Source organism: Platalea leucorodia, assembly GCF_965183815.1.
Source record: "Platalea leucorodia genome assembly, chromosome: 1".
NCBI lineage: Eukaryota > Metazoa > Chordata > Aves > Pelecaniformes > Threskiornithidae > Platalea > Platalea leucorodia.
Window position 1 is genome coordinate 81,865,427 of NC_138823.1, and position 21,635 is coordinate 81,887,061.

At 39.1% G+C, this 21,635-nt stretch overlaps 1 protein-coding gene across 3 annotated transcripts in view; it reads left to right on the forward strand.

Annotated features, from left to right (window-relative positions):
- Positions 1–21,635, forward strand: part of TRIO (trio Rho guanine nucleotide exchange factor) — a 258,160-nt gene that overhangs the window by 208,952 nt on the left and 27,573 nt on the right. For all 3 annotated transcript variants that reach the window (XM_082318867.1, XM_082318868.1, XM_082318869.1), the window contains exons 35-38: positions 12,417–12,709; positions 14,453–14,623; positions 18,652–18,747; positions 20,885–21,033. In XM_082318867.1, the coding sequence (XP_082174993.1) occupies positions 12,417–12,709; positions 14,453–14,623; positions 18,652–18,747; positions 20,885–21,033 (709 nt within the window). The remainder of the gene's footprint in view (positions 1–12,416; positions 12,710–14,452; positions 14,624–18,651; positions 18,748–20,884; positions 21,034–21,635) is intronic.

Below are 21,635 nucleotides of genomic sequence, written 5' to 3' on the forward strand. Positions count from 1 at the left end.
TCTTCTGAAGGAAATGTAGTTAGGTTTATAATGCAAACTGCATGTAATAAGGACTTGTAACTCAACTCCATTTCTGTAATAAGAAAAAAACCCTTTCATATAAGCCTTTTGGGATTTTGCTAAGATGACTGTATTCCTGTATATCACTAGTGAAGCATATTCAAAATGTCAAGTAGTGAAGAACTCCTAGGTTTAACTTCAAAAAAGATGATGGGAAAACGAGTAGTCAATACCGAGAAGGCTTCCTAGAGAGAGAGACCAGAAGGATTATTGATGAAACTTTGAAAAGAAGGGTGAAGTTTGATTACATACCAGGAAAAACATGGCTGCCTCTTTACCTTCTTGTCACATCTTTCAGAGCATACCTGTAACTAAACATCTAATGCATACAGTTTTGTATCATGGTTAAAAATCTGTATTGAATGGGTGGGCTTAAACTGAGCAAAGCAGGGCTGCCTCAGCTCATCTTTCAATTTAACTTGCCTCTTGCTAGGTTATAGCTCTGTTTTAAAAGAATTGCTTCAGTGAGGCTGCAGCATAAGAATGAGCTATCACCTTACATAATGAAAGTTTCCTCCAGGTGCTCATTGTGAGACTAGTAATGAACAATGTGTTCATAGCCTGCCTTTGAACGTGGCTACAAGCAGCTGTAACAATCCATTGAATTTGCTCATCAAGGCTTGTGCTGACTCTCTCTCTCCTTCGGTGGAGGTAATGAGAAGAACAGAATTTAGGAGGTGTAAGAATATTCCATCCTGCTTTGCAAAGACGACATCAGTAGTGTAACAATCCTTTCCCTGTAAGGATTGGTTTTCCTCACAGAGAATAGTAAAGTATGTTTATTTAACCACTTTTGTTTGTTTGTTTGTTTCCTTGCATTTGAGCATGGGATTGAACACCTCCAGTCAATCTTCTTGAATGAGTGGTTTAAAAAATGCAACCCAACATATCCAACTACATGGGGTAGTTTGCACTAAGAGGAGAGCTTCATGGAGATCCACGGTCTAGATGCATGGTAGGAAGTGCTGGGGACTTGAAGAAGAAATGGTTTTTTTCAGTAGAAAAAGGAATAGAAGCTAATAAAATTCCTTATCTTGTTTCTTCCAGATAACTTATTTTTCCCCTAGATTTAAGCTTACAGTTGAGGCTATAACTTATAAAAGGTTATTTACTGTAACAGTATTGTTGTGTAGAAGTTATTATTGATACTGATTTCCCCCCTTGCTCCCCCTGCTTCGTGTCTAATTAAAGCAAGTCTAAAGAATTCTAGTTTATAGCCTTTCAGAAGAAGTGTGTTTGCTCTTTTTCTTTCCCTTTTTGTTTCCTTTTGATTCCTACTTTCAAACCAGTTTTGGACAGCTCTGCCATGATCCTATCACATCATTTTCCTGTGGCCACTCAGGTAATATTAGATGGATGGGAGCTGAGGAATGATTCGATTAATCAAGATATAGATGACTGGGTGGACAAGGCAGTTCACGACATCACCTTCCCTCCTGAGCCTTTATTGGGAATAATTGAAGGAAATGAAAACAATGGAAAAGTTGCATGGCAAAATGTAGCTTTTTTTTGTGTGTGATGTGGGCTTGATCGTGCCAAAGAAAATTCGGCAGTGCATATGTTATTCCTGAAGAGACTGTAATCAAGTTAATGAACATGGCAATGATAGATTCAGTTTTTAGTATTCAGTGTATTTTAATTGCACATTGAGATAAAAGGTCACATCTTTCATTAATTTATAGTTTGCTTGTTTTAAAATATGTCTATACCAAGGAGTTATTTTTCCCCTTTTAACTCAACCTTTATTGATTGACAAAGTTGTGGAGGAGTATCCTCCTTTTTCCTAGTCCCTTAAAATACTTCATCCTGAAAAGACATCTGTGCAGAAGTTTGCCATTATGACTTTCAATAGCTATCTGCTAGTCAACCTTGACTGTGAGTATGTTTAAAAAAAAAAATCCTACATTTCCAGTGTGACTGACCGTTATTAAAATCATGTGTGCTCTCGTTGCATTGCTCAGGTTACAGTTTTATCGGAAGACAAAAAGTTTAAAACTAGCTCGGTTTCCAGTCACTGTCATCTAAGACTGCTCTTGATAATGTAGTTATTGAGGTGGGACTGAACTCGGAGGAAGTTGTCTGTCATCACCTACAGGCATCTAGTTACGCAGTGTGGAGGCTGATAGCAGCGGCATGGCTGCGAGGGCCTGACTCTGCTCGTTAAGACTCCAGGTAGTGTGTGCACTGAAAAGTTCAACGTTTTACGATGCAAAGCAATGTTACTACAATTAGCTTCTATCACTATCACTCATATCATAGTTGGATAAGCAGGAAACATCTTTTTTTATATAGGAATTTTGGAAGATCAATTTTTCTCACTGTTTTAGCCGTTCCATCTTGCCTCCCAATTCCTTTAATTAATGTCTCTATTTATTTTTTGAGGGCTACAGCAGTATAACATTTGGAAAGAGAAAATGACCAAAGTTATTGTATAGCCCCAAAGCTAAACCATATGAGTATATTATTATTAAGCTTATGGCAAAGTTCCTAACTTGAGATTGATGTGTTTGTACAGCTGTTGCTAAAGCTGTGGCTCCAAACAATCGCTGGTTGTTCTAATGAACTCTTCTGCTTTGAATCAAGAGGATGGGGGAAAAGAAAAAAAGACTGTTAAAATTGCTGTTGGATTAGTATGTGTATTTAGGTTAATATGTAACTGCAGTAGGTGAAGAGAAGAGGAAACAAGTATTTTTCTAGTACAAGTAGTCTAATAACTTGGGGGTTTTAAACAAATAAAATTTGGTAATTTCTTTTGTATCATTTGTTCTTGTAACTCAATACTAGCACTGTGTACTGTCTCTTTATATTTATGAAGTTTAGTAATACCCTTGAAGATACACTTAGCAATTATTATTAGTATCTGCCCTTTGTATTTCAAAGTGTGTTTATTGACTCTTGTTATATATTCTCTCAGTTTTACTGGAGAATTTTTAGAGGTCTTCTCATGTGTTGGAAATTTTTAAGGCATTTGGAAAAGAGAGAGAATAAAATACATCTACTTTCATATTCTCCTAGAGGCCACTCATTTGTAAATACATGGCAGAGGTTATACTTGCTCAAATTTTTTCAAACTTCTGGACAAAAGAAAAAAAATAATAATGTTGGCTCAGCATTTTATGCTGATTTTATGTATGACTGGTTTCTGTCTTCATAATTGTGAAGCTTGTTTTTATCACTTACATAAGGGTGGTGGAAGCTAATTTCCTCCCTATCTGTGAGTATATTCTCAGTTTCAGAAGTGCACCGGTAGAACTGTACATCCCCTGTTTCCTTTCTGAGATCAGACTTGCTCAAACTTGCTTGCAATAACCTAGTTAATATGAAGCCTTTTTGTTGGAGCAGTGGAGGATGTTTTAAAATCTGCATGGGATAAATTCCTTCCATTGGGATGCTCTGCGTTGCTGAGCTTTTGCACAAGGAAGCATGGAATGTGTTGCTTTAAGTAATGTCTGCGATCGTGATTCTTCCTAATGCAATTTCTGCAGACTTGCTTCTCTCCCTTCCTTCCCCCACATCTTTCTCTGCTTTCAGTACAGCTGAGGACTTGCTGAATGCATCTTTTTTTTTTCCCTGTGGTTGCCTGTTCTGTTATCTATACTGATATGGACAGTTTTGTTTCATATCTGTTCATATCTTCCTCTTCTGGACTGATGCACACAGAGTATCAGATATGCTGCTGTGCTGCTTCAGAGCTGTATTTCTAGGACTGGCATTTATTTTTATCCGTTTCCTAGGGAAAGATATTTTGCAGCAAAAATTAAAGTAGCAGATGATAAAAGCTTACAGCTCAGTAACAGATGAGCGAAAATGGATTGTGCCGTTGCCCCAATTAAAATCTGAAACTGCTTATCACAAATCTTGTGTCAATAGCGGTTCCCACTTGTGATATGTGACACACAGCTCTCCACCAAGAGCAGAACTGCATCTTTGCTGCTAACATCATGCAGCATGGCTCTTCAAAAGTAGGTTTCACACAGCATGCACCAGACAAATAGCTTGTCAACAGTCAGCAAAACTCTCTGTCCTAGTGTCTTAAGTGCCAGCGCTGCCTACAAGGCCCAGGCCCAAATCTTCTGCCTTCACTCTTTTCCTCCTTTGGCTCAGACCTCACTTCTCCCCACCAGCTAGCTGCTTGTTTTTGTGAAAGGCAGGGAGTGCTGTAACTTGGAGCAGTTGGAAGGAAGCTAATGCTGCCAGCTCCCACTGCTTCAGGAGCTGTGCTGTGCCCTCAACCAGCTTCTTGTGCTGAGATCTTAAACTAACGAGCAGCAGCAGTAGTAGCGGGGAGCAGGCTAGAGGCGAGGGGTTATGTGCAGCTCTTCTACAACTCCTACCTAGCATGGAGGCAATGGCCCTGGGCCTGGAACGCGGTTGTTCCCGGTATTCACTGCTCCTCTTGCATCTGTTCTTCTGGAGGGAGGAGTAGATGGGCCATGCCTTCATCTGAGCTTCTACTTCGGTCATCCTAAAGTAGTTGGATATTGCTGATGCTGGGCATCTGGCAAAAATAGCGTATAAATAAGACTTTTAAAAATATACATGACTCTGTAGTAAAGCTCCGAAACACCCACACTTTGGAAATGGGTGATGTACTTGAGAATTTGTGAAACACCTCAGTGAGAAATTGATCTTGAAAGCTACTGTACTTAAAGGGAAACAGGGATATTACATTGTTGCTGTGGGAAAACTTGCTTTCTAATATATAAAAGCAGTATTTCTCTTCTTTCTCTATTTGCACTGAAGAACTTTCACAACTATTTAATGAAAGAAGGGTGTCACCTAGTCTTAATTACATGGTATGTGTCAGCCCATATGAGGGAGTTAACTGTATGTAACTTAAATCTGTCAGTGAAAATCTTGCCTATTGTAGCTCTGCAGAGCAAATAATGTTATGTGTTCCTTTCTGGTGATGTAAAATGATGACATATATCAGGAGGCACAGGTGAAGTGCAAGAGATAAGTAACTAACTAACTGACGGCCCCAGTTGGCCCAAAGAAACTCACTGGAGATTGTGCATGAAAAGGAGAAAACTGCCTAAAAATTAGAACATGGGCTTTTCTTAAGTAAAAGCATGCAAACCCCTGTGCAATTAGTGGTTAGTAGAAATAAACCCCCACTTCCAGGGGGATATAATCATATTAAAGTGATGAAGGCACTTGCTTTGATCTCTAGAGAGATAAGACAGGGTAGCTTAGTGCACTGACATAGAGTGAGAACTTGACTGAGAAACAGTACTAAATTACATAGATCTGGCCTTGGCTTGTCCTACCAGGCACGTGGATGTAGTTGTCTTTAAATCGGAGCAAACAGGTGGCCAATAGAGCGGAGCCGAGATCAAGATGTTGCCTGCTAAAATATAAGCTGCGTACAGGGAAGCTGAGATTTTATCTGTTAAAAGCTTGTGGTTTTCACAAACTGTGAAACTAAACTTCAGCAGTGTGCGTAAGTTTTAATACTTCCTACTTGTGACAGAAAATATATTTCTCTCCAGAAATAGGAGAGAATAACAGCTTATTGCAAAGAATGAAATGCCCCACAAAGTCAACTCTCCCCTTCTGTAGTGCTGCCTTGTTCTTGTAGTAATATACAAGATTTAGTTTGGGGTTTTGTATCCCTGTGGTCTGCGTTCCAGGGAGCACAAACAGAACTACTTCTGTTAACCTGGGAAAGTTTTTTCTGGCACAGTATCATGCCTTCTTCCTGCTTAAAAAAAAAAAAAAGGGAAGAACAAGTGTGGATGCAAAACCATCCAGCAGTTGTAAGAGGAGGATTTTTTTCCATCTAAATTTTGTTGCTGTTTAGCTCCTAGATAGCGGTTGATGTGTTTACAGCTCTCTCTGTGTGCAAGCTATAATGCATGTGAAATTATTTAAAAGTTTAAATGGAAAACCTTAATTTTACATTTATGGGGTAGGAAGGCAGGAGACGATATTAAAAAAAAAAAAAAGATAAAATAATAACATAAGTGTATTAAACCCTTCAGGCACATGCCACTAATTTTCTAACTCAAATGAACAGTATGTTCTTTTTGCCCTTAATCAGAGATTTTCTTCATTCCTTTCTCTAGTGCTATTGCAAATATGTCTTGTTGGATGCCTTTTCTCAATTTCAGAAAGACCTTTGGAAGTTATTAAGATGACAGTATCTGTCTTGGGGGGAGGGTTTGGGGTTTTTTTAATCGCAGACATGCTTGTGGGGCAGCTTAGTATCTCATTAAGAGAAGCTGAAGAGTATCTAGCCTCAAGCTTAGAATTCTAGTCTGTCTGATATTAACACAGTCAGCTTTTGATGACTTGGAAGACTTAATTATTGAATACATCTAAATCCAAGTGCTCTGGACTAGTGTCTATATCAGTCAAAATTAATAGAGATAACTCATTAATCAGGGAACATATACTAAAGAGTTGAACTCTTTTGTCTATTCACACACTGAAAATATTACAAGTTGTATTTCAGCATAGTGCATGAGTCAAAATAAAAGGCAGGAAAAGTTTGCTGACCAGAGATGAAGAGCGAGTGTGTTTGTTCCACTCCAAACACAAATGTGACTGAAGGATTTTCTTTTATGTATTGAGTACTAGCTTTCTGCATTTTGTGGAATTTTTTTTAAGAAACTAGTTTCATGAAAATTATTGCAGTATCTCTATATCATAAGTGAAACTCATGCTTCCCAAAGGGGGTGGTGGAAATTACCCATTTGCAAGCCTGATAAAGCTCAAGCTGCATTGTATTTAAATGGTAACTGTTTTTATGGTGGCTCGTTAAAGTTGAAACGCACCTAATGCCTTTTCATGTATATTCCGGTATAGGTTTACAAAAAATACATAGTGAGGGTAGTCTAAAGAGGATACCCAGCAGGAGAGAAATAAAATTCCTGACACATACAAAAGTATCTGAATGGTCTTGTACATGGCAGATTGATAGCCTCTTACTTCAAAAGCAGTTCCCAGGCAGAAACTGTGCATGTGTGCGTCCACGAATAAAATAAACGTCGCGCTCTTTTTTCAAGCTTTCCCCATCTCATCTACTAACAAATGATGACTGTGTACACAGGCGGGGTGTCATGGGCTTTTGCCATTAGATGCTTGTAAACTATTTTTGCTTCCTCTGATGGTACCTTGACTGGGCTCAGATGGGGCATGTGTGTTTGTAGGTAGATACGGGCTTGAGAGATCACTCAACTCTAGCTGTTTCCAATTTACGTATTGAACTTGCAAGTGCATCAGTGTAGATCATGCTCTCTGTGGTTTGAACCAACAAGCAGTTCTTGTCCCCAAGTATTCGTAATGTACCTGCATCAAATCTTACTGATCAGCTGGTTAATTGCCCTGTCTGATGGCTTTTGTGGGCTCTCTGGTCCTTAAAGTCCGTGGTGGATGGCAGGTCTGCAGTGGCAGTTTGACGTGCCAGTTGGGGTTACTAGGTTTGCTTTGCTCCATTTTTCACTCATTGTCCCATCCCTGTTTCATAGTCCAGAGACAGTGAAATGTTTTTATTTTTGGTTTTGCAGCATTTTGGGATAAGAGATGCAGAGCAGGCATCAGACAGGCTTGGTTTGATTCCCTAGGTTAGGAAGTCAGGTTTGTGTAGCCCCTTGCTCTCCTTGTAAATACTAAAACTCTAAAAACAGCAATGTGGAAATAGTTAATATGAAGCAGAGTCTTTCGAGTCATCAACTAGCTTAACATGGCTGATTTATTTTTTAGGGAGAAAAAACAGTTTATTAATCACAGATGTGCATGTTCCTAGTGTTAAGAAAGCTGGGACTAGAATGAGAATTCCCATTTCCCTTCCAGTTTCAAAAATTCGCCTGTTCGTTGGAGGTAACTTTATCTTCTAGTTTGAGGGGGTCAGAACCCATGCTGCCTGCCCTTTTTCTTTTGCTTCAAAAATATATTTATGGACTCTTAGTGAACTCTCTGACCTCACCACCAGAGCAACATATGTGGTTTTTACTTTGAGAGAAAAGGGAGTTAAATGCCTTCTTTTCTTATTGTGGCTATGAATTATAAAACAAAGCCCATCCATTAGTTTTTTTTTTAAATACTTTATTGAATTACAAAGCTGTCTCTACTTGAGCAAATAGTGATTTTATTAAATTTGATGGTTTCTTGCTGGATTGGTGTTGCTGTGTGTGATCGTTATATGTGTGTTGTTTTTCTTCTCTCCAATATGGCCATCTGTTGCATTTATCTTTTTCGAAAAGGGAATCTGACACTCACTAGAAAGTTTACTGTACTTGAAACACAGTTGGGGTTAGCATACCCCAAATTTATTCCATCTGTTTTGGTTTTAAAAGTCCATGTTGTTCTTGGTTTAATTTTGAATACTCCTTTTTCCTCTTAGCATGTTTTAGTGATAAAATATTCTTGAGCAACCCTAGAAAAACAATTTGCTATGTAGTCATACAGGAAACAAAGCCAATTTAGTGTAAACATTCCCAAGCATGGTAATCAATCAAACCAAGCCTGTATCCCTAATTATATAGATAGAAGTAGTATATAGTGATGGGGCAGGGGGAAATAAGACACACCCCTGTGGCTGTTCTCATAGTGAAGGTGGACGATCTTTCTGTGCTCTTGAAAATGCCTGTATTGGATATTGATATTCCCTAATGTTTGGATCTGGCAATGCCTCTGCTTAAATACATGAACTTGAGCACCTAGGTTTTTTCATGACTGTGCTCTAGTATGGTAACTGGTCTCCTGAGGAAGCGGATGGGAGTAAGAATTGGAGAATCTGGACTCCTGTCAGCTGGGATGGGATGGGAAAGTGGACGGTAAAGGGTCTCACTGGGAAAATACTGGCGTGGAATATTTGTAGTAAGTATTAACATTGACCTATGAGGCTGCAGGGACATTGTCTGCAAATTTAAGGAGGGGCAAAAAATTGGGCCTGATCTCTGAAGAGGCTGTTGGGTTGGTATTCCATTCAGGTTAACACTGGTGATGTTAAACCCGTCTCTCTCTCTCTCTCTCTCTCTTTTAACTCCTCTTTTAATAAAATTTGATATTTAAGCTGAAGCCTTTATGGCAATGCAGTATTTTTATTCATTTTAAGCTTTTCCTTCTCCCCCAGTGCTTTCATGCTTTAAAGAGCAAAGTGGAACAGTGCTATCATTTTGGTGTGCTACTTACACTTTGTCCACTTTTATGATTCCCTGAAGCCCTAATAATACTTCAATAAGCACTTCATATTAAATCATGCAGAAGAGAAGATGAGAAGCAGTTACATGCTGAATGCCAAATGAAAACTAATGCTGTGTGGGAGGATATGGATAAAGTATGTGCTGCGAAACATGTCTGGCTAACCTTGTTTTGTCTCTTAGATCCTCTCCACTTGAGCGGAGTGTATGTATTTCTTCCTGCTCTCTTCCCTCCTGCCCACAAACTCTTGGCTGACTTGGGTTAAGAGTAGGAGTGGTACAGCAAAAGTCAGACAAAAATACTCATCTCCCACAGTTTCAGGGGCTCTGCATTGTACTATTTGGTTTTACAAGAAATTTGGTAGTTGATAAGCGTTGATTGGGATGGGTGGGAAAAGGATGGGTGAGAATTTGAGGAGGTGGAACACAGGTTTTATAAAAAGAAAATGGGTTTATTAACTGCAGGCGTGTTACATGCTTAGGGATAGGCATGTTTATGTAAAAGTAAATCTTACGCAATCAGTTACTGCACCACCACACTGCCTTTTTGTTAGAAAGGAGTACTTGGGAAGAAATGCAACAGATACAAAAATACAAAATGGTACATGGTGAACTTCTGTGAAGGCTTAATTGCCTTTTTTTTTTTTTTTTTTAATAAACAAGTGAATGTGCTCCATTTTATTTGCATGGAAGGAACTTGTATGAACCATTATTGGGAAGAAAAATATATACAAATGAAAGAAAAACTTGGCTGAGTGATTATAACATCTTCAAGCTTGGGACTCTTGAAAACAAAGCATTTGGTTTGTGCTTTGAGAAACTTATTTACCAAGAACACCAGCACTGTTTTCTCCTCTTCTGTGTTCTACTAGCAGAGTGGCAGAAGGTTATTTATTAAGATAGCCATCAGCTGATGTTTGCTATGATTTCTGAAACAAGATATCTGATAAAAATTAAAAGATGCATGTTACAATAAAGGTGAAGTTGAGTTTGGTGAAAGAGAAGTCAAACTAACTTCTTACAGAGGTTTAATAGGAGATTGTTTGGATTCCTGTGGAGAGCCTGCAGATGGTTGGAAGTTTTGTTTGGAATTTTTTTTAATAAGCAGACCTTTTTTTTTTTTTATTTATTTATTTTTTAAATAAAGTAAAAAATCTGTTGTGATGTGGATGCTGATGGCTAGTAGGCTTGCTTTTCTTACGTATATGCTGAGGACCCTTAAGCAGTATTCCAGGGGCCTCAAGGGATACGCAGATTGCAAGTTGAAAACCATTGTTGTAGATAATTAATTTCTTCCTTATGTTTCCTGCTTCAGCCAGAAAATAATGTGGTAATTCTGTAGCACTGCTATCCCAAGATTGAGAGACAAAGCCGACTAACGTAATTCTGCATCTGCTTTTTGGTAGTACCCATTAATTAAAGCCTTGAAACCAATTAATGGCATAATAGGAAGTCTCCTTACCCATGTGCAGCACAGCTATAGCTGTGGCTAGAAGATAATTCTGTAGATGAATCCTGATTCTGGGTGACTTGCTTTAAAGTGTTAGCACCTACCTTGTTGGACTGAAAGTGTGCTTTATAAAGTTTGTTTACCTTCTGCTTTATGGAAGCATGATGAAAGTGGTGGTTAATAGCAGTTACTATGTATGTGTTCATACAATATAAGCCGCAGGAGTTCTTAGCATCAGAGCTGATGTATCTTAAGAGTCACATGCCATTTGGGTTTTATTAGAATAGCATTTAGATTTTATTAGAATAGAGAAATATCTTGACAAACAGCCTGATAGATCACCATTTTGGACTCCAAGGAAGGATGCCCTTTTTTGAACAGCTTGAACAGTGAAGGAAAAATAAAAAGTCCTAACTTCTTATATTCGCATTTTATGTCTCTTTCCCCATCTCACTTCAAAGCCATAATTTGCACTTAATGCTCTCTGGAAACAGAGCAGGCTCACATACTTGTGTGTAGATCCAAGGCATTTGGGTGTTTACAGTAAAGTGTATTGCCACATCAGTGTGACCATATTATTCTACAAAATTCAAACTACCTCTGGTCAGACTGGCAATACGCCTCTTATGGAAAAGCTGCCAGAAGAGATGACCTGAACATCTGTGTCAAGCTTCAAGAAGGAACACAAGCACTGCATTTAATTCCCAGCGGTAGAAACATTCAACAAAACATTATTTATGTCATCCTTATATAAACTATCTATCTACAAAAGTGCACACACAGGGTGGAAAAAAAACATATTTGACAACCTAGGAGAGTCTTGTTAATACCCTCGTGGTAGATAATATTCATAGGAGTGGTGTTACAAGAATGTGTCCAGAAAAAAAGTATGTTTTTAGGAAAAGAGAATTGCTGGGGGGAAAAGCATTGTGCTGCATGGGGAAAAAAGAAATGTAGTCTTACAATAGCTAACCAGTGGGTGTTTATCATGAGCATACAGTCCAGTTCAAGTGACAGGAGCCTCGGTAGGAAAGTAGTATTGACCTCATGCACATATAACTATGGCTTGAGAAAAGCGTATCCTTTGTTTGACTACAGAACTTCAGGCATTGTCATGCTGAGAAATACTGCTGATCCTGAGATCTGAGCAAATGGGCTTTTAAACACAGATGTTCTGTGCCTTTAAAAACAAACAAACAAACAAACAGCCAAAACTGAGAAGATTTAAGCAAAAGAGAGACATTTAGCTGCTTTCTGGATTATTCTTCTCCCTTTCCTAAGGGTAGGGGAAATAAATAAATAATGAAAGTAACTGGAGCATTTGTAATAAAATTTGGTGTTTGAAAAATAATTTACTTATCTCACTGAGGCAATTATTTTTACTCTTCATGTCCATGCTCAAAGCTGTATACATTAAAAGATAAAACAAGCATATCCTTCCGTAAAGTTAGATGACATATGGAAGGTATAATCCACTATCAAATAAGTATCAGCAGTGGTAAGTATGAATTGTAATTGAGGCAGGAGCGAATTAATGAAGCTTGACTGTTGTAAGCATATAAATGGTGCTTATGTGTGGGCGGCCACATGCAGCATGAGCACTGATAGTTGTGGTGTAGTTAAAGGGCAGGGTACTTCAAAATAATCTGGTAGATTCATCCATAAATCCAATCTGATATCCATTATTACATATGTCGTTGGCCTTGTTTCTCACTTACCAGTGTTTCAGCTTTGAAATGCTCCTCTCGTTCTTTTTTCAGACTCCCTTTCGGTCTCCAGCAATGATGCCAGTCCTCCTGCTTCAGTAACATCACTTCAGCCCCACATGATCGGTGCGCAGAGCTCCCCAGGCCCCAAGCGCCCCGGCAACACTTTGAGAAAATGGCTTACCAGTCCCGTGAGGCGTCTTAGCAGTGGAAAAGCAGACGGGCACGTCAAAAAACTAGCCCACAAGCACAAGAAGAGTAGAGAGGTTCGCAAAAGTGCCGATGCGGGCTCTCAGAAGGATTCTGATGATAGTGCAGCAACCCCACAAGATGAAACTGTTGAAGAGGTAAGCGTTCAGGGCAGCTTCCCAAGACGTGTTTTTATGTTTTTCAAAGAACTAAATGTTGTCAGGTGAAGGCTGTCTCCTCAGTTGACTGTCCACCAGTTGAGCAAAGTGGCATGTGCCATGTGCTCATTCTTGATGACTGCTGTACTCTGCATAAGTACTGTGCCAGGCACAGTTTGTGCCCTCCTGCTTTGAGAGCGTTAGTAAAGCTCTGTGGAGAGGGATGTCTAGTTGAAAAAGAGAAGTGGGAGAATAAGAAGTTGTTCTTTGGCTTTGTTCTCTTATCCCACTCGGGAAAGCAGCTTTGTGAGCAAAGGTGCTTCATGTTCTGGGAATAATCAGGTTATTTTGTATTTCCTTTCCTTTTCTTGGTGGTGGATCAGGGAAAATACAGGGAGAGCTGCTTAACTGCTTAAAGCTCTATTTACACCTTGAGCAAGAGTTAGAGCACAGAAAAATTACTGACCCTTCAAAGCAAAAGGTAGTTGCCATCGGTCAAATAATAAACATGGCAGTTTTCATTGGAGGGAAGGAAATTGTGAACTATGCCAGATTTTGCCACCAAGGACATCTACTGAAGGTTTCCCTTCCTCCCACAAACATATGTCCGTCCTTCTAAGCCTGGAACTCATGTATGAGCAAAGCCTGCCTCCGATTAGGTGCAGACAGAGCCAAATTCTCTTCTGTTAAAAACCTGTGGTTCAGGCTGAAATGAATGACATCTTACTGCTTCCAAGGACACAGCTATTTGCATGCTATACAGTTATTCCCTTTTACCAGACTTGAATCGGAATAGCAGTTTTGGTAGTTACACAGAAAAGTGGTCTCAGATGCCCAATTAATGATTTAGTACAGTTTTTTCCTTGCTCCCAACATACTTTGCTGTGAGCTTGGAACATCAGTGAAGTTATATAGTAAATGTAGGGAAAGAAAAGAATAGAGACTTGGCAGCATGGTGCATTGGGAGATGTGGTTTGGGAAGGAATATTGGCCTCTGTCCTTGAATGTCAGGCTATAGAAAAGAGATCCCCTGTGATGCAGTTGTAGCATTGTTTTGGAAGTATCTGTTATTCTGCAGTTCTGTGAGGGAGGGAAAACCTAGGGTCAGTGCCTCAAAGTCAGGAAAAAAACAATAATCACCTATGCTGTCTTCCTTTAAAGATAGTTAAATTATCCTGTAAGATCAGTGACATTAAACTTTGGCTAATTGAAATCATAGTTCTTTGTATAATTGGAAGGGCTGTCTTTCAACACAACTGTAAAAATTATACGAGCAGTCTGCTCTCACTACTTTGGGGGGGACACAAACAAAAAGGATAATTGACAAAATACTTCACATTGTAATAGGTTTTTTTAATATCCTTTAGAAGTCTTGCTATGAGGGTTGGTACTTCAGATACAAAGTTCTTGAGTTTCTCAGTTAGAGGAATGTGGCTCTTTACAGAACTGAACTTGGAAAGCAAGCATGGCTTTGGTAACACTTTCCTGCAGTAAATTTGAAGCTGCACGTCTTGTTCTCAGTATCTCAATCCATCTGCTTTTACCAAACACTGAAAACATTTTCTTTGGCATCTGCTTTTTTCCCCCCCTCTGTTGAGGAGCAGCACTGTGTTTGTAGGATCATCTTGACTTGTTGAGAGAGGTGAATCTACAGAACAGACTTGTTTAAGACAAGTTTGTGTTGAAGAAGCTTCATGCTGCTGAGGAGGTAACAGAGCTTGAATGTCTTGATTTCATTTACAGAGAGGTCGGAACGAGGGGCTGAGCAGTGGCACTCTCTCCAAGTCATCCTCTTCAGGCATGCAGAGCTGTGGAGAGGAGGAAGGTGAAGAGGGAGCGGATGCTGTACCGCTTCCTCCTCCAATGGCAATTCAGCAACACAGTCTTCTCCAGCCCGACTCGCAGGATGACAAGGTAGGAGGAGGAAGCGGGCAAGGCTTCACATGTTGAGAGAACCTCTGTTTGCTCAAATCTTTCTTCTCTTTCCAAAAATCTCTGTAATGTATGCAATATAGCTTTATGGTAGTCAGAAGTAATCACTACGCCACTTTAGACAAAAGGCTTTCCTGTGGAAAGAGCGTGAATTAAATGCATCTCTATTTTAAAAGCACAAGTGCAGAAATTTTTCTACTAGCACTTTAAAAGTGGAAATGGGCTGCTTTGTGTGTTTGCAGGCCTATTTACATCTGTTTAACAGATGCCATATTTAGTGATTAGAATTTACTTGTTTTATAATCATACCTTTGGGTACTGAGGTTAAAATACTATGTACAAGCAAAGCTTATCTGGAGAAATTAACAGTTGTACATAATGTTTTTAGATCATAGGCTGTTCACCAAGCCCCCTACTACTTTGGATAGTCTCAGTTCAGGAGGAAAAAGAATTCTAGGTACATGTCTTAGCAGAAGGACCTGTTCACATCAACTCTAAAGTGTTTTCGTGTAGCAGCATAGCTTTTGTTTTTCTTTTGGTGCCTCTACAAGTGTACTAAGAAGTTAATATCCAAATAAGGGTAATAATCCAGCTGGTTTTTACAAACAAGTACACATTAAAATTGAGGGTAAAACTTGTGCATCAGTAATGAAATTCTGGATGTAGTTAGTAACTACATGAAGGAGATCCTACTTGCATGTTACTTGTTTTTCTTAAACATTGTGATGTTCATATATTGGGAAGATTTATTTCACTTTTCAACCTGGATCAAATGTTTAGGGGACAACTATCAAGCCTGGAAATAGAAGGTGTTAGAGTAGAAACAGTGTAGACTTCTGCAGCAAACATTCACATTCACTGTTCACTTCCCATTTTGCTGCTTAAAATTTTTAGCCGTTGTAACCTACAGCATGAACATTGTTAGTGAATTTTGTGGGTGGTTACTCACTGTTCTGAGTGATGCAGATGTTATTGATAACTTTGGCTGATCTTATTGACTTCTCTTTTTTCTTCCTTTTATCCCACTGCCTTTCAGTGGGGATCTCAATCATCCCTGAAGCTATCATTTGTAGGATCAAAATGGCTGACTCCCATGCTCTATGTGTATTTAATTCCTACATGTTTTCCACATCAAAAAAGTATAATATATGAGTTGGGAGAGTTAATATATTGGGAAATATTCTTGAAACAAAGCAGGTAAAGTAGGCATTTTATAATCTTGCCAGCCTTTAGACCTGCGAGAATATTTTATTGCTAGAAAATAATCATCTCAATTTGAGGTTTAGAAATTGAATAAAAATTATGTTGGTGAAAATATGTTAAAGTTCCTGCTGATAAGCTGCCACATTTGCATGTCCCTTCAGTGATATAAAAAAATTTATATGTAAGCCTTATAAAAAGTTCTCCAGAGAAAAGTGGCTCTTGCTTATATAGTTCTTTTTGCACAGTAAGAACAGTGAAGGGATATGCTTTTAAGTTAGTGTCCATTCACTTTTGTATTTCTGGTGCAAAATGAGACCTCATCACAGTAGAGTAAGAGGCTTTGAGTAGCTTTCAATCCCCCATAAAATTTTACTTTTCACTTTTTAAGAGGTTAACATGCACCCACTGCAGTAAAAACATGTTGGCACAGTTTAAGTAGCTTAAACTGCATTCTAGAAAAGACTTCCGAGAAGTTAAAATTTGGTACAGTTAATAATACCATAATTTTTCAAAACACGTAAATCATGATTCATTTAAGGTGCATTGGTTTTGTGCAATATCTGTCCTACTGCATGGTGTGAGGCAAAAAAGTCCCCTCATGTGGCAGCCTGGGAGGTTGTGTGACTCCCTGAAGTCCACACACCAAGGCATACCACCGATTTCCAGTACCTAAAGCAAATGTTTTACTGGAATGCAGAAGTGAGAAACCAGAGCAGTTTTACCCAACAGAAGTCAGTTGGCCCTGTTGATGGAGTTACTGATTAATAAAAGTCTTGCAAACAAATTCCCAGTTGTCTGCCTTCTGGGTGGAGTCCTCCTTCACATTCCTGCCACACTCAGTGGTTTCTTGGGTTGCCTAGCTCCTCTGGATCCTGAGGAATGTCTCCTCCTTTCCATGACCTTAGAGGCTTGGCTTTCATCTGCGCCTCACTGCAAGCATTTCTTCCTCTCTAGAGCTCCTGGTCCACACTCAGTGCTGGAAACTCCCTGTTTGCTGGGTTTCTGCCTCCTTACCCAGCTCGCTGTGAGCTCCAGCAATATCTCACACCTGCACGTGCTCAGTTGCTCCCTCCACCTTTCCGTATTTTCTAGGCAAGGGGCATACTCTGCTCCCAGAGTACATCATCAGGAAGGTCAGCAGGCAGGCTTCATCTGTGTAGCCTGGCAGCTCCTTCTTTTTCAGATAATACATGATATAAGATATGAACTGGAAGCCAACCAGTTCTGAAGTTTTACGAACAGTCACAGCCCATATACTGCCATAGAGCAATAAGAGAGAGAAGAGACCTTAACCTGAGTCTGATTCTAACAGTGCCAGTGTTTTGTAAGGCTAAGCTGAGCTCCACATCCAAAGTGAAAACCCGCATACAAGCACGGCTTTGGAAAACCTGGTCAACAGTCACATGTCAGGAGCATGCAATTGCCTAACAGACACACTAGCCGTGGGATTGCTCAAATTTTGGTGTGCATGCAAACATCATGTGCTAGGCCATGCTGATTTGTCTAATATCACTAAATAACACAACCATTTTCTCTCCTAAGAACTCATCTGCACAGTATGCATTCTTCTGTTCAGTAGAATCATTGTACACTTCATGGATTTACATTTGATGGCAGCTTGCAAGTTGTTTGCATTTAATTTTTGGATAAGCAGTATTAAAGTTTCAAGATCAGTTATGTTAATATGAAACTAATTATTTTTGCTTTTTGTTTTCTCTTTTTGTAAACTCTGATGCAGCATTATGTTGACTTGTGTTCTGTCTCTGCTTTGGCTCAGTTCCCCTATCTTTCTGTTTAAAGTTGTCTGTATTTCCTTTGCTTACCCAACCCGTTTTCCTCTCCGAATAAGACAAATACAAGGCAAACTGCCTAAAATCTGTATATTCCTTTTTTGTATTGATTTATGGGGAGCCTTGTTACACCCATGCTTGATTTGAGCAGAACCCCTTGTGCTAAGTCATTATACGTGCCATTTCTTTGTCCAGTTTGTTGGAAGCGTTTGCAGGACAGCTTACTCTGTGCTACATGATGTTCACTGTCCTGTTCGTAATATGAAGTAAGGTTCATATTACACCCTGTTTCCACTTTCCAGTTATTTAATGATAAATGTAATATGCAAACAACTCTGTTTGCAAATTACTGAGGCTGAATTTAACGGCCCTTTCCCAGAATCCTTTACTGTGAACACCTTTTACCTTCAGTTGTATCTATAAACTGGCATTTTATAGCTTGTGAGGCCAGAGATCATCTATGCTCTACACATACCATTGGGGAAAATGGATGGCACAAGAAATGGTGAGCTCAATTTCCCCTCTGAATCTGGGCAATATACCCCAGCTCCTTTAGAAAAGTAAATGCCCCCTGAGTTACTGGTGTGTGTATTCTTAGCTTAAAGATGCTTCCTCCTTTATTTCAAGTCTTGGTTCCTGTTACTTTTCTGCAATTGTTGCTTTGTTCAACCACCAATAAAACACATTAACAAAGTGTTTGTTGTCCATTGGGTCAGCTCAGGCAGTGTTTATAGCTATTTGTCCGGCATTATTATAATCAGCAAGATGAAGGATATTTCCTTGACTTCTGTTGCATGTAGGAACAGGAATTTTTATCCCAGCATTTAACTTCTGTGGGGGTTACTTGACGTTTCCAATTGTAGTTGCCCAAGTTGGAAAGGATGATCTTAGTGGTACATTACACTGACAGTTACTGTTAGGTACCTTTGTCTAACAGAGAAGTGAAGGAGGTCTCTTGATCCTTGAGCAAGTACCAGGCTAACTCTGGGATTCTCCTTCCTTTGTGTCGTTGCACAGACATCCTCTCGATTACTGGTGCGGCCGACCAGCTCTGAGACACCCAGTGCTGCAGAACTAGTCAGTGCAATTGAAGAGCTCGTCAAAAGTAAAATGGTGAGGCTGACTGGCAGATGCATGTGTTTAAAGAAGTTGTGTCTTCAAGTCCCAACTTGCTATTCAAAGAAAAGCTACATGCCCATCCTGAGCATACACCTTTGACTTGTAAAACTTGATGCCCGTTTCAAAAGTGACTTTCTGGGTCTGTGTACGAGTTGCTTTGTACACCCTCTATTGTGAAAGCACTTGCTGAATAGGTAAACGGCTGTGTAGAGAAGCGAAAAAAACAATAAATATGAGGGAGAGAAGACAGAAAATGTATTTCCTATTAGTAAAAAGAAAATGTTCTATTAGTAAAATGAACGTTAAGACCCAGGGTTACCCTGATTTGCCTGATAGACCTTTATGAGAAGAATCTCTGAGACTGAATTTACAGCAAATCCTGCAGAGTTCAACAGTAAAGCAGATAACCCTCACACAGAGACATTTATGCTATCAGGCTGGTTTTTGGGCAACGTGATAATGAAGAAATAAGTAAAAGAGTAAAAGAATCATTTTTTATGTTAGCGGCTCCTTCCTTGCTTTGCAGTGTGTGCTAACAAATTAAGTAGGAGAAATTTGTGTCAGTTTTTTTTAAGTTTCTGTGTTTTAAAATTCCTATGTTTCTGAAGATGCTCATTGACAAAGAACAGGGAGTATGGATAATACCAGGAAGGCCCTCCTTCATAGTCAAAACCTGACTTGACCCGGTCCTGGAAAACCTGCTCTAGATGTGACCCTGTTTGAGAAGGGGGATTGGACTATATGGTCTCAGGAGGTCCCTCAGCAATTCTGTGATTCACTTAAAACCTTTAAGCCTGGCATTTGCAACATAGACCCTGTTGGGCTTAGTAGAAGTGCCACTGTGAAAACTCTACAGAGAATTGCAGCGTGGCAGCCCCATGTTACCAGAGGTTGAAATTTCCCAGGCTTGTTCTAAATTTAAGCAGCTTTGAATTTCAGAATGAGAAATTTTAATTTCCATTTTATATTTCCTCATTCAGAAAGACTTACACTTCACTTACATTACTGTATAAAATAATTTCTGCACTTTGTTAGAGTATTAACTTTGCTTTTTACTTCTGTTGTACCAGAAGGTGAATAAGAAGTAATCTGTGAGAAAATTCAAAGCAGCCTTTTGTAAATGGAAAGTTTGACAGTCCATGTGTCTTTCAGGCAGCCTAGCAGTGGATATAACTTAATGATCTATGCATATAGTCCCTGGTGGAGATGTTCTCATTTCACAATTTTAGCCAAGGGTCAGCTTCTCTTGGATTTTTGGCCAGTCATATCATTATTGGGTTTTTACTTTTTGTAGGGAAACAAAAAAGATTACAGCTGAACCCCACCCTGGTGAAGTAAATGTGTCTTGCATTAAAGCCTGTACCACATTCAAGGAAAAAGTGATACATAACTGTAGCTTGATCCAAGATTATGGGCTTAAATTAAAGAAGTCCAATAAATACTTCATAGAAGCTTGTTCATATTATTTCTCCTGTGGCTTCTCCATCTTTTGTACAAACAGAAGACTGCTGAGTCCATGCAAGGGAGACAGTGTATCTGGCAGAAGAGATAGGGAATCTTTCCTAGGATCTGAACCTTCATGAAGCTCAAAAGCAACGTTGACTGTAGAAGTCATTATTTTCTTCAGTGAGTCAGTATTTTGGCTAGTTAATGATAAACAAATATCTGACAAAGAATGCCACTTCTGTTGTAATAAAAAATGTAACATTCAAAGAATGTCCTTTAAAGATGTCCTGTTTATTATTGAAAGTAACTTGCATATGCCAGAACTAAAGTATGACAAATATAATTAATCCTCAGCAACAGGCACACATCTGTGAAGTTTCCACTATAGAGGTACTTACATCCTGAGCAGGATAGTCTGATTTTTATCTCTCACTGCTTAAACCAACTGAACTCCTTTCTTTTCTTGTAAAGGAAAGACTGATGTATCTCAACTGTGCTTCTATAAGGTTAGGTTATCTGTCCTGGAAAGCCAAGTTGTTGGTTGGTTTCCTGGAATCTTGAGACAGCGTTTGCCAAGATATATTGCAGTAATTGATCTCCCATAGGTTCCCATATACAGCTGCACGTAAATGTGAATAAAGGGGAACTAAATAATTGTTGCTGTCTCTCTTGAACACCTTCTCAGGCCCTGGAGGACCGTCCAAGTTCCTTGTTGGTAGATCAAGGTGACAGCAGCAGTCCATCCTTCAATCCTTCAGATAACTCACTTCTTTCCTCCTCATCACCCATAGATGAGATGGAAGAAAGGAAATCCAGTTCCTTAAAAAGACGACAGTAAGACCAAATTTCAGTCCTTTTTTGACAATGTTCTGAAGAGATGAATGAAATGTTTTTAAAATGTCCATTTTGAACTGGCAGCAGAAACTGTTAATTTGGAAGGGGGAGGACTTGTGTTAGGTGTCAAGCATGCAGTCACATTATGCAAAGAAAAAAAATTTTCTTACAGTCACAGTTTCAATTTCCTGTGATTTTTAATTTTAGTTATACCTGTGTTTGACTTTTGTCACGTCAGTCTCAGTTACGCAGCAAGATGCTGATCTTTAAATGTTTAGAGGGTGATTAGGCTTCAAAAAATTGGTCATTCCCCTTCTTCTGTTCCACCGCACTCTTAATTTCTTTATGTAACAGTAAACTGTTACCATGGTAGAACAAAACCATGCCTGGTTTCAAAACTATTTAAATCTGTGGGTAGAAATAACAGTTCATATACTTAAGAGTCTCCAGACCAGAGACATAATAGCATTTTATTTTAAACAATAGTTAAATGTTTAATTTTAATGACACATGTAAGAAAACATTTGACTTTAGATAAACAGAATTAAGCCTGCTCCGGTTCCAAAGTCAAAGCAGCATCTTGCTTAGAAAGAATGTGCATT